Source organism: Poeciliopsis prolifica, unplaced genomic scaffold (assembly GCF_027474105.1).
Source record: "Poeciliopsis prolifica strain line A6 unplaced genomic scaffold, Auburn_PproV2 SCAFFOLD009, whole genome shotgun sequence".
NCBI lineage: Eukaryota > Metazoa > Chordata > Actinopteri > Cyprinodontiformes > Poeciliidae > Poeciliopsis > Poeciliopsis prolifica.
In genome coordinates, this window is record NW_026562384.1 from 10960751 (window position 1) to 10979844 (window position 19094).

A 19094-nucleotide genomic window follows, 5' to 3' on the forward strand; every position below is an offset into this window, starting at 1 on the left:
TATGTTTAGTTAATAAAAAGGTGCGTGTAGGTGTCTCACAATTCTTGCTTTATCTTTATTTTTCTATTACCTGCCATGTCTTCAAATTTATTTCTTCATATCCTTACTTTTCCAGTAAGAACAGCATTGAAGCACTTTGGGTGTGAGTTCAGTCAGGTTCGGTGTTCATAGTATAGAGTCTGAAGGCTATTTTATTAGATTTTATTAGAAGAAACTGTAAAGTGAGACTTGCTGGAGAGTTCAAAGGCAAAATTCAAATTAAACTCAAAGCCTCATCTCACATTGACCAATAAAACATTTAGATGATTTTCCCAAAGGTGGTGGGGGATTTTCAATTAATTGACATGACAAAAGTGGAACTTGTTCAAACTTTCTAAAATCTAGTGCATAAACCAGCTGTTTTATGGTTTATGTAAAACAGCTGGTTCCTATAGGACAGACAACAAATTTAAATATATAGATGAGGGCTGTTTTATTAGCATTTTATTAGAAGAAAATGTCTAAAAACAACTAACTGTGACTTAGAAGGAAATAGTAGGTAAAGCAGCACATTTAAACAAGAACTGTGAGGCCCCCTTCTGTCATAATGAGCTGTATTACAAACTAAAAAATACTGCCAACACCATGTAATTGCTGGACAACTTCTGCAAGACAACGTGGGGCTCAGAGGTGCAGTGGGTGGGGGATGGCAGGATGCAAAGGTCAGGGTTTCTCAGGGTCTGCAGGGATGGGAACAGACCTATTTTTGCCACAGTGCAGTCACAGTAAATATGCTACAGCAGTGTTACATTACCAATGTATGAGCAACCCAGGGCTTGTGTCTGCTTGATATATATATATATATATATATATATGCATATATCTTTCTTCCATAAGTGCTACTATGATGCAATAAGATTTATTGTAGTATTAAAGTACACAACAGAAAAAGTGTAAGTAGCTTCACAATCCTGTATGCTGTTTTTTTGTATTCCTTTTGCTCTGAAAGATAAACTAACAGCTTTCTGCGTGAGTGTGGGTGTGTGAGTGTAAAAAAAAAAAAAAACATCCGTGATGGAGTTGCTATGGAGATGAGAGAGCAGTGCACAAAAAGGGATGAAGCAGAAAAAGAGGGAGGACTGGCCTCAGAGCACGTTCAGATGGCACCCTTCCCCCCATCTACAGACGTCAGTGTGAATGATACAGTAGAGACGCCTGTTAAGTCCAGATTTATCCCCAAACAGCCAGTGAGAAATCCTCAGACAGAGGTGACAGAACACATTTTAGCGACTAAATATGGTGGAAGCTGATCAATAATGCAGGGGAAACGCCTAAAGTGACTGACTGCCTTCGCCCCTGCAGCCCCCGCCCTTCTGTTACCAGGCATCGCCCTCTTTGATCACATCGCTTGTGATGCTCCCGGAAGAGTGAAACATGTTTAAAGGAGCAGGCACGTACAATTATCATGCATAACTACCATGAATGAAATATTGATTTTTCTAAAACACAACTTATTCACTATTATTTATTAATTGTAGGATATGAAATATCAACAATTAATTAAATAGTCATTCACTAAATGCCTATTTAATGAATGAATGTTTTTAGTAAATAAAACATTAGGGAAAAAACATATTTGTGTGCATTTAAAAATATGATAAATCCATAGAGTTTTATGACAGTAAAGCATTTAATGTGGATTATTTTTCCATGCTATGGATGTTTTCCCAGACAAGCTGTAACTTAGAGTAATCTTCAATCTTATATAAAGTACCTAATTTATGTGAAGTTGCATTAATATTTTTTTTTCAAGGTAGATTGTGTTGTAAATTGTCTCTGAAAAAAAATAAAGTCAGATAAACAAACAAAAATGTTTTTTTTTAATTATGCTGTAACATTTTATTTGACGGGTTGTCAATAAGGCTGTCATGACACCATCATATTATGACATAACACCTGTCATGAACATGAGTAAGTCTTCATAAATATTTAGTTATGACTGTTGTCATAAATATGTCGTTCGATAAATCATGACACTTTTAATACAAAGTTGACATTATTCAAAATGTCTTTGTTATGACAACTTGACTTTAACCAAGAAATCATAATCTGACATAAATTTGTTATAAAAGTATCATTGGTTACACTTTAAAAATGCTGAAGCTTTATGTTATTAAACCTAACAAGTAATCAGTAATACTTTTATAACAAATTTATGTAGATCATGATTTCTTTATTGTGACCTGCAAACACATGACTCACTGAATTTCAAGTACACAATAGACTTTTACATTTAACTTTGTGTTTGTTCAAACTTATCCATATAGTCACCCCATGTCTCTAACTTAGGTGTCTTACTTTACAAAAAAATGTCATTGACACATTTGGAAATTAAGCACATAAATCATAAAAGATTATTATTATTAAAACTGGTTTTGAATACATAACTTTGGCTGTAAGATGATTAGAAATGTTTTCAAATCAAATAATGCTTCCTTAGGAATGGAAATGGGACACGAGTTACCGAATCGGGCATCTAATCCCAGGATTACATACTGGAGAATCTGCATAAGCGCATGACTGCTGTCTCTGTGGAGATGCAGGGGAAATGTGAAATATCCCAAAATAATCCCAGCAAACTGGAGATAATTCACTAAAACAATTAAGCGGTAGTAAGAGATAATTGTTGCTGTAAATAAACTGAGATAAGAGAAGAATAAATGTCTCTGTCTGAGGCAAAATACTTGTTCATTTAAATGGGTTACTGAGAAACAAAATATAGTGCTGATTGATGTTTAGATAGGGAAACAGACACTTTGACCCATGATAGAACTCACAAGTGCTAATAATAATAATAATAATAATTACAACAAAAAGAGTTTTGAAAAAACACACACATTACTTCATTGCCATATAGTTACTTGAGCTGCACCTTGTTGTAGTAACACTGTTGTCAGATGGATTTTGACAAAGCACATAACATAATACTCGATTGATGAGTAAACATTCTGTTGCCTGTAGTGCTACTCCTTCTCCACCTGGCGTCGCTGATGATCCATCTAAGGCAGCTGTTATTTTTTTATACATAGAAGCGCCTCCTGTTTTCAGATGTCCATGTTCTCATTCTTTGTTACACAGACATTGAGGAGACACTGGACGTTACTAACACTAAGCTCAGTGGGGTTATTATCATCTATTATGTGTTAAATATCCGTTCTGATTTTGAATTGCTTCACATTCTTCATTCACATTGGAGAGAGATGGCCTTTTCTTGTGGATGGAGCAGTTTTGGGATGTATTTCTACCTTTTTTCACTCGGCTGCTGGCAAACGGTGACTGGGCAGCTCTCATATTCCATTCCAGAGGAGGTAATCCCAGGGACACCGATTGGAAATATCGCCAAGGATTTAAACCTCAGCACACAGCAGCTGGAATCTCGCATGTTTCAGATTGTTGCTGGATCGAAGAAAAAATTATTTGAGGTAAATCTCAAGACAGGTTTTCTTTATGTCAGTGAGAGAATAGACAGGGAAGAGCTTTGCTCGGAGGAGCGCAGATGCTCCCTTAAAGTGGAAGCTGTGATTAATAATCCGTTAAAGATTTATCATATTGACGTGGAAATTTTAGACGTGAATGACAATTCCCCGTCCTTTGACACCACTCTGCAGAATTTATACATTGCCGAGAACACTTTACCTGGAGTCAAATTTGCATTATCTGAAGCGGCTGATGCAGACATAGGGAAAAACGGGGTCAGTACTTACAAATTAAGTCTGAATGCACATTTTTCTTTGGCTGTGCACAGAACAGATGACAGCGTGTCTGCAGAGTTGGTGTTGCAGAAGGCATTAGACCGCGAAAAACAAGCTGCAATCACCATGACGCTGACTGCTTTGGACGGTGGGACTCCTCCTAAATCTGGCGCCTCGCAAATTATCGTTCATGTGCTGGATATCAACGATAACATTCCAGTATTCAGCCAACCGCTGTATAAAACAAACATCACAGAAAACACGCAGGTAGGAACAATGGTGATCGTGGTGAGCGCCACCGATGCAGACGACAGCCTGAACGGCGAGATTGTGTTTTCGTTGAGAAGCAAAGATCAGAAGCACATATTGGATATGTTCGAAATTGAACCACAAACTGGCATTATTAAGGTAAAGGGTAAAATAGATTTTGAGGTTAGAAAAGCATTTGAGATAAGAGTAGAGGCCAGTGACAAAGGACAGCCGTCCATGTCTGCTCACAGCAAAGTGCTGGTAGAAGTGTTGGATCTAAATGATAACGCTCCTGAAATCACCGTGACTTCTTTGCATCGCACTGTGAAAGAGGACGCAGCTGCGGGCATCGTGGTTGCACTTGTTTCAGTTCTTGATAAAGATAGTGGGGAAAATGGTGACGTCAAGGTCGAAATTAAAAATGATGTACCGTTTAAACTGGAAACAAACTACAAGAATTATTATTCATTGTTAGTTGACGGGATAATCGATAGGGAGAAGGTCTCTAATTACAACATTACTCTAGTTGCTACTGATAAAGGGATACCGCGACGTTCAAGTACATCTATAGTTTCTATAATTGTTTCCGATGTAAATGATAACGCACCTCTGTTTTCAGAGGGTGTCATTAATGTGTCCATCAGGGAAAACAGCGCAGTGGGAACCATACTCAAGAGAGTTACTGCGACTGATGCTGACTATGAGCAAAACAGTAAGGTGATATATTCATTTTTACAAAGTGTTGGTAATGTATTACCATTATCCACACTGGTGAATATTAATTCTGAGACAGGGGATATAATTAGCCTTCAGTCTTTTAACCATGAAGAGTTGAAAACGTTTAAGTTTAAAGTTCAGGCTACAGACTCTGGTGTTCCTCCGCTCAGCAGCAACGTTACTGTTAATGTTTTTATCCTGGATGAAAATAATAATCCAACTATTTTAGCTCCTTATTCTGAGCACGGCTCTGTTAACAGTGAGACCATCCCTTATTCTGCTGAAGCGGGATACTTTGTAGCAAAGATCAGGGCTGTGGACGCAGATTCTGGATACAACGCGCTGCTTTCTTATCACCTGTCGGAGCCCAAAGGAAACAACCTGTTCAGGATCGGAACCAGCACCGGAGAAATCAGGACTAAGAGGAGAATGAGCGACAATGACCTGAAAAGTCACCCACTGATGGTGTTAGTTTCTGATAATGGAGAACCTTCTCTGTCAGCCACTGTTTCTATTGATGTGATGGTGGTTGAAAGCACAGCTGATGTCCAGACTCAGTTCAGACATGTTCCTATAAAGGAGGACAACTTCTCTGATTTGAACTTGTATCTACTGATCGCCATCGTGTCAGTGTCTGTGATCTTTCTGCTGAGTCTCATCAGTTTAATAGCTGTCAGATGCCACAGGACAGACAGTGATTTCAGCAGGTACAGCGCCCCCATGATCACCACCCATCCTGACGGGAGCTGGTCTTACTCTAAAGCTACTCAGCAGTATGACGTGTGTTTCAGCTCAGACACACTGAAGAGTGACGTAGTGGTTTTCCCCGCACCGTTTCCACCTGTAGATGCTGAACTGATCAGTATTAACGGGAGTGATACTTTTACCAGAACTCAGACTTTACCGAACACAGAGAAGGTAAGATGTTTATATTACTCACAGTTCTTGCATATGTAACTTCCAAAACTGAAGATGAAACATGACGTCGAAAACTGTTTTCTTTTTTTTATACGAGACAACAAAATGCGTTTAATATATGTCTTTGAATATTTTGTTAAAACATACTGCTGTGTGGGTTAGAAGAACTAAGTCATTTTCCATGGTGCTGAATTTATGTGATGAGCGAAAAAAAAAACTGTATTTTGTCGTAAGGATCTGGCAAAATATTGGTTCGTTTACTGTCATTGCAGATCATAAAGGCCGAAAATCAGTTCTATTGACATGTGTGGGTTTTTATAATACTCTCCGGACCTTTTTGTCACAAAAGGGAAACTATTCTTTAAAACTTCAAGTAGCTCCTTATTTGTTTCCCATGTTATGAATGCAGTTATTTCAAACAGCCACATGGGGACATCCTAGACCGTGACATGATGTCTGTTGTTTGCTACAGGCCCCTCCCAAATTCATAGGATGATATTTCCTCAGTGCTTTGTTACAAAGAGTCGCAAAACAGGAGTAGACGCACACCCTTTTGCGCATTCTGCTTACTCTTTGTTTTCATACCTCATGACGAACGTGAACTATCCAAAAATATTAAATGGAGATTAGAGTCCATACGATCGTTTGCGGAACTGGATAGCAATATGCCGACTGGACGGATACGCGGACCTTTAAGGATCTATTTGCTCTTTGTCATTTTGGAGTGCTGCTGGAAACTGGGATGTGGACAGCTGTCTTACTCTGTATCTGAGGAGGTAAATCCGGGCACTGCTGTGGGAAATCTCGCAAAAGATTTAAATCTTAACGTATTCGACTTGGAGGCCCGCATGTTTCAGATAGTCAGCGGATCGAAGAGAAAATATTTCGACATAAATCTGAAAACGGGCAGTCTTTACGTCACGGAAAGAATCGACCGAGAGGAGCTTTGTGTAAAAGCTGAGGAATGCATTGTTAATGTCGAGGCTGTTGTTAACAGTCCGCTCAAACTGTACCGACTGGCCATAAACATTATTGACATAAATGATAATGCGCCGTATTTTTCTGAAACGCTGCAGTCTCTCAATATAGCAGAGAGTACAGCACCGGGAGGGAAGTTTGGATTTGTGGGCGCATCAGACCGTGACGTCGGAAAGAACAGCGTTAGTACATACAAGCTAAGTCGAAATGATTATTTCTCCTTAGAGATCCACAAAGGCGAAGACAGTGTGTCGGCCGAACTTGTGCTTCTGAAAGCTCTTGACCGAGAACAACAGCCGACCATCAAACTCACTGTGACTGCTGTGGACGGTGGAAATCCACCAAAGTCAGGAACAGCAAGCATTATTGTCACTGTTATAGATAGCAATGACAACTCTCCAGTTTTCAGTAAGTCCTTGTATAAGACGAGAATATCTGAGAACGTATCAGTCGGTAGCACTGTTATAGTTTTGACAGCAGCAGATGCAGATGACGGGATAAATGCTGAAATAGAATATTCTTTAAGAATTAAAGGTCAAGATCGGGTTTTAGATCTTTTCCAGATTAACGCTAAAACAGGTGCGCTTCTAGTTAAAGGAAATATTGACTACGAAGAAAGCCCTGCCTTTGAAATTCATGCTGAGGCAAGTGACAAAGGCCATCCTCCGTTGTCTGCTCATTGTAAAGTGCTCGTAGAAGTAGCAGACGTAAATGATAACGCTCCTGAGATCATCGTAACATCGCTGTTTAACACAGTGAAAGAGGACGCACAAGTAGGTACAGCTATTGCTCTGGTTTCTGTGGTGGATAAAGATAGTGGGAAAAACGGGGAAGTGAAAGTTGTTATTATGAATGAAACACCACTTAAATTGGAAACGAATTACAAAAATTCTTACTCGTTAGTTGTGAACAGGCTGCTTGATAGAGAGATTGTTGCCGAATACAATATAACTATGGTGGCAACTGATGGGGGAACCCCATCGCTTTCCAGCACAAACGCTGTTAATATCCAAGTATCTGATGTTAACGATAATCCTCCACAATTTTCCGAACCACTGATAAATATTTACGTGAAAGAGAATAGTCCAGTGGGAACAGTTATTAAAATTGTCTCTGCAATTGATGCTGATCTTGATAATAATGGTAAGGTGAGCTACTCCCTTTTACAAACCAGCACTGATCAGCTGAGTTCATCTAAAATTGTTAATATTAATTCAGAGACCGGAGATATAATCAGTCTGCAGTCGTTTAACTTTGAGGAGTTGAAAACGTTTCAGTTTAAAGTTCAGGCTACAGACTCTGGTGTTCCTCCGCTCAGCAGCAACGTTACTGTTAATGTTTTAATCCTGGATGAAAATGATAATAATCCAACTATTTTAGCTCCTTATTCTGAGCACGGCTCTGTTAACAGTGAGACCATCCCTTATTCTGCTGAAGCGGGATACTTTGTAGCAAAGATCAGGGCTGTGGACGCAGATTCTGGATACAACGCGCTGCTTTCTTATCATCTGTGGGAACCCAAAGGAAACAACTTGTTCAGGATCGGAACCAGCACCGGAGAAATCAGGACTAAGAGGAGAATGAGCGACAATGACCTGAAAAGTCACCCATTGGTGGTGTTAGTTTCTGATAATGGAGAACCTTCTCTGTCAGCCACTGTTCCTATTGATGTGATGGTGGTTGAAAGCACAGCTGATGTCCAGACTCAGTTCAGACATGTTCCTATAAAGGAGGACAACTTCTCTGATTTGAACTTGTATCTACTCGCCATCGTGTCAGTGTCTGTGATCTTTCTGCTGAGTCTCATCAGTTTAATAGCTGTCAGATGCCACAGGACAGACAGTGATTTCAGCAGGTACAGCGCCCCCATGATCACCACCCATCCTGACGGGAGCTGGTCTTACTCTAAAGCTACTCAGCAGTATGACGTGTGTTTCAGCTCAGACACACTGAAGAGTGACGTAGTGGTTTTCCCCGCCCCGTTTCCACCTGTAGATGCTGAACTGATCAGTATTAATGGGAGTGACACTTTTACCAGAACTCAGACTTTACCTACAAAAGATAAGGTAAGAAGCAACATATATAAATATTTTTTCACTGTTGTAAATAGATTGGGTTTTCTTTATTTCGTTTCATTTCATAAAGGAATTGAACCTGCTGATGCTGTTAAGGTTGTCGGAGAACTGTTGTTTTTCTGACATCGGATTTTCTCTGATATTTAACATGAATATTACAACTTATTTGTGTGAACCAAAATTCCCACTGTGTTAACTGTTTTATCCACAACTCAACGACGATGAAAATGTGTGTCGTTATCCATGGTGCTGAAATAAGATGTCTGTTCATTGTGCGTTGTGTTTTATTATAAGTGAGGGGATTGTTTTGCAATCACATGATGAAGTTTATAGTCTGTCCCTGCCAATTACATCTTTGGCAACTGATTAATCATTCCTTGTTGGATTTTATAGTTTCAGTATGATAATTTTTAAGATTTTGTTTTTAGTATTATTTTTCTATTGGTTTGATTTTAGCCATGCTATATATAAACTTTTAAGGTATTAATTTTCTTTTGATTTGTTTGTTTTTAGCCACATATAATTTAAAAATAAACCAATATAAATTATCCTCAAGAAATAATTTTGTTCTTGCAGTTTTGCTTTAGTCTTTTATTTTGGGGATTACAATGTAATACTGGTTCGAAATAGTCAGGATTTTGTTGGCATTCTAACATAACAAAAACAATAATAACAGTAATATTTATATTCGTATAAATACAGTTGCAGCAGTGATTTTAGTTGTTGTTTGATATTTTGAAGTGAAATTATACAAAATATATACTTGTTTCTCGGAAAACGTGATTTGTAAAATATGGTCAGCTTCATTTCCTTGCATGCCCACATGGTGGCACTGAAGACCACGGCATGAAGGCAGTGGCGTTCTAGCGCCGTATAAAACTCCTCCCAGTCACAAGGGCTTGTGATGTTTCTGTTCTTTGTTAGAGAGGGAAGCAGACCGTGAGCGACGGAGAACATTAAGCCGACCGGAAACACGGTCAAGACTGGTTTTCGCTGCGCGTTTTTATTCCTGTTGAAAGGTTTACGCTGGATTTGAATTTGTGCATGTCACTCTGGATCCAATCATGTATTTTTCGCGAGGAGCGAGCTCTTTCTGGGATGCTGTTTCCGTCGTGCTGCTCTGCTGCAGCTGGGAAGTTGCAACCGCACAACTCTCGTATTCCATCTCAGAGGAGGTAAACCCCGGGACTTCAGTGGGAAATATCGCAAAGGATCTAAACCTTAAGGTCCAGGATTTAGAGCCTCGCATGTTCCAGATCGTCGATTCAGCAAAACGGAATTATTTCGACCTCGAATTGAAAACGGGGATTCTTTTTGTAAATAAAAGGATAGACCGAGAGGAGCTCTGTGCAAAATCCGCAAAATGCACCGTGAGCATAGAAGCTGTGATCAGCAACCCGATGAAGCTTTACCGTATAGAGGTGGCAATAAAAGACATCAATGACAACATGCCTGTTTTTTCTGAGCATTTGCAGTTGATTGACGTTCCCGAAAACACTTTACCTGGAGTCAAATTTAGTCTAATAGAAGCGTCAGACTTAGATGTCGGGAAAAACAGCGTTAATACTTACAAACTGGGAAGCAATGATTATTTCACATTGGAAATTCACAAAGGAGCAGAAAGCGTGTCCGCTGAGCTGGTGCTGGATAAAACACTGGACCGCGAACGAGACTCTATTATAAAACTCATTCTGACTGCCGTGGATGGAGGAAACCCACCAAAGTCAGGAACCTCGGAAATAGTCGTCACAGTTTTAGATACCAATGACAACCACCCTATTTTTAGTAAGTCTCTGTATAAGATTCAAATTCCAGAAAATATATCAACCGGCACAACAGTTGCCAATCTAAACGCAACAGATGCAGATGAGGGTTTAAATGGTGAGATAGAATACTCTTTGAGGAAGAAAGGACAGGATCGTGTTTTGGATTTATTTGATATTGACCCCAAAACAGGTGCGCTTCTCGTGAAAGGTAATATCGACTACGAAGAAAGCCCTGCCTTTGAAATTCATGCTCAGGCAAGTGACAAAGGCCATCCTCCTATGTCTGCTCACTGTAAAGTGCTGGTAGAAGTAGTAGACGTAAATGATAACGCTCCTGAGATCATCGTAACATCGCTGCAAAGCCAGGTGAAAGAGGACGCACAAGTAGGTACAGCTGTCGCTCTTGTGTCCGTGGTGGACAAAGACGGTGGGGAAAACGGGAAAATAAATACTCTCATTGTAAATGAAAACCCGTTTAAATTGGAAACAAATTACAAAAATTATTACTCATTGGTAGTTAATGAACCACTAAATAGAGAGACTCACGCTGAATACAAAGTAACTATAGTCGCAATCGATGAAGGGTCTCCATCGCTTTCCAGCACAAACGCTGTTAATATCCAAGTATCTGATGTTAACGATAATCCTCCACAATTTTCCGAACCACTGATAAATATTTACGTGAAAGAGAATAGTCCAGTGGGAACAGTTATTAAAATTGTCTCTGCAATTGATGCTGATCTTGATAATAATGGTAAGGTGAGATACTCCCTTTTACAAACCAAAACTGATCACCTGAGTTCATCTAAATTTGTTAATATTAATTCAGAAACCGGAGATATAATCAGTCTGCAGTCCTTTAATTATGAGGAGTTGAAAACGTTTCAGTTTATAGTTCAGGCTACAGACTCTGGTGTTCCTCCGCTCAGCAGCAACGTGACTGTCAATGTTTGTATTCTGGATGAAAATGATAATAATCCAACTATTTTAGCTCCTTATTCTGAGCACGGCTCTGTTAACAGTGAGACCATCCCTTATTCTGCTGAAGCGGGATACTTTGTAGCAAAGATCAGGGCTGTGGACGCAGATTCTGGATACAACGCGCTGCTTTCTTATCACCTGTCGGAGCCCAAAGGAAACAACCTGTTCAGGATCGGAACCAGCACCGGAGAAATCAGGACTAAGAGGAGAATGAGCGACAATGACCTGAAAAGTCACCCATTGGTGGTGTTAGTTTGTGATAATGGAGAACCTTCTCTGTCAGCCACTGTTTCTATTGATGTGATGGTGGTTGAAAGCACAGCTGATGTCCAGACTCAGTTCAGACATGTTCCTATAAAGGAGGACAACTTCTCTGATTTGAACTTGTATCTACTGATCGCCATCGTGTCAGTGTCTGTGATCTTTCTGCTGAGTCTCATCAGTTTAATAGCTGTCAGATGCCACAGGACAGACAGTGATTTCAGCAGGTACAGCGCCCCCATGATCACCACCCATCCTGACGGGAGCTGGTCTTACTCTAAAGCTACTCAGCAGTATGACGTGTGTTTCAGCTCAGACACACTGAAGAGTGACGTAGTGGTTTTCCCCGCACCGTTTCCACCTGTAGATGCTGAACTGATCAGTATTAATGGGAGTGACACTTTTACCAGAACTCAGACTTTACCAAACACAGACAAGGTAAGACCATGTTTTACAGTTTTTGTGACGTTTGACGTGCGTTATTGTTTACTTTGGAACATAACTATTTAGAATGTGTATTTTTCAATACTTTGTCAGAAGCGTCATTCAAAGCTGATTGACTACTTATATGCAACTATAACACATTATTATGGTTTCAGACAGTAGCAAGTTGAGTGTGAAAAAAACGTAAAGTGCTTAAGTTTCCGAATAGCAATATTTTTCCTAAGTTTTTTAAAAAACAAATTAGATCTCTTGATTTATACATTTATTTATATTATGCATCCAAATCCAAAATATTTCATCTAAAAGGAGATTGCATAAGGAATGCTATTGCCCGAAATTAGTCTTGTGGAATCACAACACCATTAGTCAGTAAATATAGATGTGGTATGAATGTGAAATGTTAAGTTTGCCTACTGAGGTTTTTGAGGCTACATGCATTCATTCATTCATTGAAGCAATTTTTTTGTCATTATTTTCAGCAGAAGAGCTGGGTTTTGTGTTTACTGCGACTTTTAATGTTGAAGTGATGGCAGTTTCTCTTGTAATTGTTTCTCGCTGTCCGTGGTGCTGAATGCGATTGTAGTAATACATGTATAAAGAAGACGTGTTCTCATTTGCAAAACCGTGTTGAATGAGAATCTTTGAGTTTATATAAACTCATTTTAATGAAGTCATATATAAATTCATGTTCTTTCCTGAGTCTTAATATTATATCTACAATAATAGTAATTATTATAAACCATTTAATACTGGTTCAGCACAGCAAATACAGATTATCTCGTTTATTTATTATGAAGCAACTTTCTTCCCTCGAAAAAAAAAAGAAACAAAAAAACGTTAATAATAATAATGATGATAATTTTAGTCCTTATAATATTAATAATAAAACAAAAAATATGAAATAAAATTTAAAATATTTTTTAATGAAATGGTGCGAGACTTATTGTAATTACCTTTATTCAGTATGAATAACTTAGAAAGAAAACAAAATTTGATTTTTGCATCACTTTCTGATTTTTTTATTTATTTTTACTTATTTTTTTATTAGAAAATAGTTAATCAGAGCAGAATAATTTATGTTATTGGACAGAAACTGGTGATGCGCTGCATGTTTTGTAGTGAATACACTTCCTGCATGTGTCCGCATGGGGACATTGTAGACCATCACATTTCGGATGGATGTATGGATTCTCGGGCTCCTCCCTTCTTATTGCGTGGTTAAAAAAAAAACACAGAGACAAAGGAAGACAGAGAAGGACGAGGGACGGAGCAGCGACCTTTTTTTCTTTCTACTGAAAATACACCGCTGTCATTATTCTGTGTTAATATGTTTGGATCTTACGTCTAGAGTAACGACTTTATTTTTGCAGTTAGTTATATATATTTCAAGTTTAATGTAAACATGCATAGACCGGATAGGCCTAAATCTGCGTGGATATATCTCGCCATCGTTCTGGTGGATTGTCACCTGGAAGCAGCTTTCGGTTTTCTTTCTTACTCCGTATTAGAGGAAGTGGACCGCGGAAGCTTTGTCGGAAACATTGCCAAAGATCTCAACATAAATACCCAGGAGCTGGAATCCCGCATGTTTCAGATCGTTGCGGGATCGAAGAGGAAATATTTCGAGGTAAACCTGCGGACCGGCGCTCTGTACGTCAACGAGAGAATAGATCGGGAGGAACTCTGCGGTGATGAAGATAAATGCTCACTAAATGTCGAAGGAGTTATTAATAATCCACTTAAACTCTACCGCTTTGAAATTACAATCCTGGATGTGAATGATAATTCCCCGTCGTTTCCAAATCCGTTGCTGTCAATGAATGTGAGTGAAAACACCGCGACGGGGGCAAAATTCCCAATGAACCCTGCTGAAGATTTAGACGTTGGTAAAAACGCTGTTAATATGTACAAGCTCAGTCAAAATAACTATTTTTCTCTGGCTACACATAAAGGAGAAAGTGTCACTCCTGAAATCGTGCTACAGAAATCCTTAGATAGAGAAAAACAAGCTTTGATTCAGCTAATATTAATTGCCTTTGACGGAGGAACACCGGCTAAGTCAGGCAGCATGATCATAACAGTGAACGTTTTGGACAGCAATGACAACGCGCCGGTATTCACGCAAAATCTGTACAAAGCCACGCTGTACGAAAATGCTGAAATAGGCACGTCGATAATAACGGTGAACGCAACTGATTTGGATGCGGGAAAAAATGGAGAAGTTGTGTATTCTTTCAGCGGAATGGGTCGTGGGAAACAAACAAATGTTTTCAAAATAGAAAAAACAACAGGCATAGTGACTAACAAGAAGAATGTGGACTTTGAAGAGAACACTGCTTTCGAGATTCGAGTGCAAGCCAGTGACAGCGGCACGTCACCTCTGACGTCACATGCTAAATTACTGATTGAAGTTTTAGATGTGAACGACAACGCTCCTGAAATTACAGTTACCTCCCTGTTAAATACTGTTAAAGAGGATGCACCAGTCGGCACCGCAATTGCTCTTGTTTCGGTATTTGACAGAGACAGTAATAAAAACGCCATGGTTAATTGCGAAATCTCTAATGATGTCCCTTTCAAATTAGAGTCGAATTATAAGGATTATTATTCTTTAGTTGTGGGAGGACGTCTAGACAGAGAAAACGCGCCTCATTACAATATCAGCATCGCTGCTAGAGATGAGGGCAGCCCACCTCTCTCCAGTAACAGCTGGATACTTGTGCATGTGTCAGATGTAAATGATAATGCACCTATTTTTACAGAGAGAACAATAAATATATTTATAAAAGAAAACAATCCAACAGGAGGAATTATTAGAAAAGTGTCCGCAGTTGATGCAGACACTGATGAAAATGGCCAGGTAAGCTACGAATTTTTAATTGACAATAGAAACCCGCTGCCACTCAGATCATTGATAAACATAAATTCAGAGACTGGAGAGATAACCTGTTTGCAGTCCTTCAACTATGAGGAATTGAAAAAAATTCATTTTATAGTTCAGGCTACAGACTCTGGTGTTCCTCCACTCAGCAGCAACGTTACTGTTAATGTTTTTATCCTGGATGAAAATGATAATAATCCAACGATTTTAGCTCCTTATTCTGAGCACGGCTCTGTTAACAGTGAGACCATCCCTTATTCTGCTGAAGCGGGATACTTTGTAGCAAAGATCAGGGCTGTGGACGCAGATTCTGGATACAACGCGCTGCTTTCTTATCACCTGTCGGAGCCCAAAGGAAACAACCTGTTCAGGATCGGAACCAGCACCGGAGAAATCAGGACTAAGAGGAGAATGAGCGACAATGACCTGAAAAGTCACCCATTGGTGGTGTTAGTTTGATATATGGAGAACCTTCTCTGTCAGCCACTGTTTCTATTGATGTGATGGTGGTTGAAAGCACAGCTGATGTCCAGACTCAGTTCAGACATGTTCCTATAAAGGAGGACAACTTCTCTGATTTGAACTTGTATCTACTGATCGCCATCGTGTCAGTGTCTGTGATCTTTCTGCTGAGTCTCATCAGTTTAATAGCTGTCAGATGCCACAGGACAGACAGTGATTTCAGCAGGTACAGCGCCCCCATGATCACCACCCATCCTGACGGGAGCTGGTCTTACTCTAAAGCTACTCAGCAATATGACGTGTGTTTCAGCTCAGACACACTGAAGAGTGACGTAGTGGTTTTCCCCGCACCGTTTCCACCTGTAGATGCTGAACTGATCAGTATTAATGGAACAGACACTTTTACCAGAACTCAGACTTTACCGAACACAGACAAGGTAAGATTAAATTTTCAGTAATGTTGTCTTTTCGTGCTCTATGTCCATGGTGGTTTGTTGATTCCTCTCTGCTATAGTTAAGTTGTATTTGACATTTCTTCAGGTTATTTAGTATCTGTTTTCCCATTTTCTGTTTAAGTGCTCCTTAAGCAAACGTTGAATATGCATACACATGACTGAAGGTTTTAAAAATTCTGAAATAATAAAACAAAAGTCATTACTGTTGATATTATTATTTTTATTTTATTTTATGGCACAACATGTCTTTATACCAAAGCTTGCTTGCTGAATGCGCTCATGGGTTCTGGTGTTGCTGATTGAGAGTTCTGTTCTGCTGCCAACCTCTGAAGCAAAACTGTGATTGGAGCAATTCACAGTTGTTGTTCGAACTTATACAGCCTCATTAATTTTCTCATAAGACATCATACCTTAATGAGTCGAAATAGATGAAAAATAAATCAGTATGGAAAATCATAATGACACACACACACGCACACACACAGACTTACACACGCACACACACAACTATTATACATAGTCCTTCATGATATACTTTTATTTAAAAAATCTATTTTTGCCTTATTGTGTAATGAAGACAAAACGACAACAGGGGGCGATGTCGACCTTTACATATTGAATTGAATACTGAAGTCCGTCCCTTTTAATACGTGATTATGTTTTCTTGGGCTTTGGCACAAAGCGACGAAGAAGCACAGAGGGGAGACAACGCTATATGAGCTACCCTGAGGACTATTTGAAAAGAAAGGGGCACAACTTTCGTTTTTGCTGGATCTACAGTGAAGGATATATCTATTTCTTTCTTTCTCCCGGTCGGATTATGAATTCAGTGCAAGAGATTCCTGCGTTGACAATCACATTATTTATTCTGCTTGGCTGCGGGCGGATTTCGGTGTCCGGGCAGTTCTCTTACTCCATATCTGAAGAGGTAAATCCGGGAACCTCAGTGGGAAATATCGCCAAAGATCTAAACCTCGGTCTGCACGAGTTGGAAGCTCGCATGTTTCAAATTGTCAACGGAGCAAAGAAAAAACATTTCGAGGTAAATCTGAAGACAGGTGTTCTCTTTGTCAGCGACAGAATCGACAGAGAGGAGCTGTGTGCAAAAGCAAAGAAATGCACAGTGAGCGTCGAAGCTGTGATTAATTCTCCTCTGAAGCTTTATCGTTTAGAGATAAATATTATAGACGTTAACGACAATTCTCCGTCTTTTACTAGCACTTCTCAAAATATTGAAATAGCAGAAAGCACTCTGCCTGGGACTAAATTTCTAGTTTTGTCAGCTTATGATGCAGACGTGGGACAAAATGACATCAGTGCATATAAGCTGAGTACAAACGATCATTTCTCATTATCGGTGAACAAAGGAGAGAAAGTGTCTGCTGAACTCATTCTGCAAAAACCTTTAGACCGAGAGAAACAGTCTGTTATTAGTCTGACGCTGACTGCTGTCGATGGAGGAACACCAGTAAAATCCGGAACATCACAGTTAGTTATACATGTTTTGGACAATAATGATAACGTACCAATGTTTGCTCAACCTTTATACAAATCAAGTATTACCGAAAATTCGCCACTTGGTACATCGGTGATAACAGTTATGGCGACAGACAAAGATGAAGGGCCAAACGGAGCGATTTCCTACTCACTTGGCAGCAAAGACCAAGAACACATTTTAGACATCTTTGAAATTGATGAACGAACAGGTTTAATAACTGTGAAAGGAAACATTAACTTTGAAGAGCACCCGGTTTTTGAAATACGCGTTCAGGCCAGTGACAGAGGGACTCCTCCCATGACCTCGCAGTGCAAGGTGCTGATAGAAGTAATCGATTTAAATGATAATGCTCCCGAAATATCTGTAACCACTCTCATTGACACCGTTAAAGAAGACACAAAATTGGGAACAGCTATTGCACTTGTCTCGGTTGTAGATAAAGACGGGGGTAGAAACGGAATAATTCATTGCAACGTTAAAAATAAAACTCCATTCAAGTTGGAAACGAATTACAAAAATTATTACTCTTTGGTGGTGGACAGCCAGCTGGACCGAGAAACTGATTCATATTACAATGTGACCATCGTCGCTTCAGATGACGGGAAACCCACTCTGACGAGCACAAAGGATTTTAGAGTTTTTGTTTCCGATGTGAATGACAACTACCCACAATTTTCAGACTCTGTGTTCAATGTGTATTTAAAGGAGAACGCTCCGGTAGGAACGGTTTTAAAAAGAGTATCTGCATTAGACGCGGACATTGATCAGAATGCTCAAGTGACTTTTTCAGTTGCTGAAAGTAATGGCAACATGCAGCTTTCGTCGATGGTAAATATTAATTCAGAGACTGGAGATATTATAAGCTTGCAGTCGTTTAATTTTGAGGAGTTAAAGACGTTTCAGTTTAAAGTTCAGGCTACAGACTCTGGTGTTCCTCCGCTCAGCAGCAACGTGACTGTTAATGTTTTTATCCTGGATGAAAATGATAATAATCCAACTATTTTAGCTCCTTATTCTGAGCACGGCTCTGTTAACAGTGAAACCATCCCTTATTCTGCTGAAGCGGGATACTTTGTAGCAAGACCAGGGCTGTGGACGCAGATTCTGGATACAACGCGCTGCTTTCTTATCACCTGTCGGAGCCCAAAGGAAACAACCTGTTCAGGATTGGAACCAGCACCGGAGAAATCAGAACTAAGAGGAGAATGAGCGACAATGACCTGAAAAGTCACCCATTGGTGGTGTTAGTTTCTGATAATGGAGAACCTTCTCTGTCAGCCACTGTTTCTATTGATGTGATGGTGGTTGAAAGCACAGCTGATGTCCAGACTCAGTTCAGACATGTTCCTATAAAGGAGGACAACTTCTCTGATTGAACTTGTATCTACTGATCGCCATCGTGTCAGTGTCTGTGATCTTTCTGCTGAGTCTCATCAGTTTAATAGCTGTCAGATGCCACAGGACAGACAGTGATTTCAGCAGGTACAGCGCCCCCATGATCACCACCCATCCTGACGGGAGCTGGTCTTACTCTAAAGCTACTCAGCAGTATGACGTGTGTTTCAGCTCAGACACACTGAAGAGTGACGTAGTGGTTTTCCCCGCACCGTTTCCACCTGTCGATGCTGAACTAATCAGTATAAATGGGAGCGATACTTTTACCAGAACTCAGACTTTA

At 39.6% G+C, this 19094-nt stretch overlaps 2 protein-coding genes and 1 pseudogene across 10 annotated transcripts in view; all 3 read left to right on the forward strand.

The window, feature by feature from the left end:
- Window positions 1-19094, forward strand: part of LOC129362983 (protocadherin alpha-C2-like) — a 181209-nt gene that overhangs the window by 84896 nt on the left and 77219 nt on the right. Inside the window, exon 1 of one of the 9 annotated variants that reach the window (XM_055034881.1) lies at window positions 3138-5615. The exons of 7 other annotated variants lie outside the window; for them this stretch is intronic. In XM_055034881.1, coding sequence (XP_054890856.1) covers window positions 3240-5615 — 2376 coding nt within the window. In that variant the 5' untranslated portion in view covers window positions 3138-3239. Of the gene's footprint in view, window positions 1-3137; window positions 5616-6155; window positions 8660-19094 lie in introns of those variants that run through there. One more of the 9 variants, XM_055034877.1, reaches the window with a different exon arrangement.
- Window positions 9635-12186, forward strand: LOC129362692 (protocadherin alpha-8-like). Its single transcript, XM_055034398.1, has one exon. The coding sequence runs from the start codon at window positions 9733-9735 to the stop codon at window positions 12184-12186; it is 2454 nt and encodes an 817-aa protein (XP_054890373.1). The 5' UTR covers window positions 9635-9732.
- LOC129363012 (protocadherin alpha-8-like) lies at window positions 16488-18792 on the forward strand (annotated as a pseudogene).

Excerpts from the sequence above, each read along its gene's own strand:
- LOC129362692 (XM_055034398.1), top strand. The coding sequence starts at position 9,733 with ATGTATTTTTCGCGAGGAGCGAGCTCTTTCTGGGATGCTGTTTCCGTC.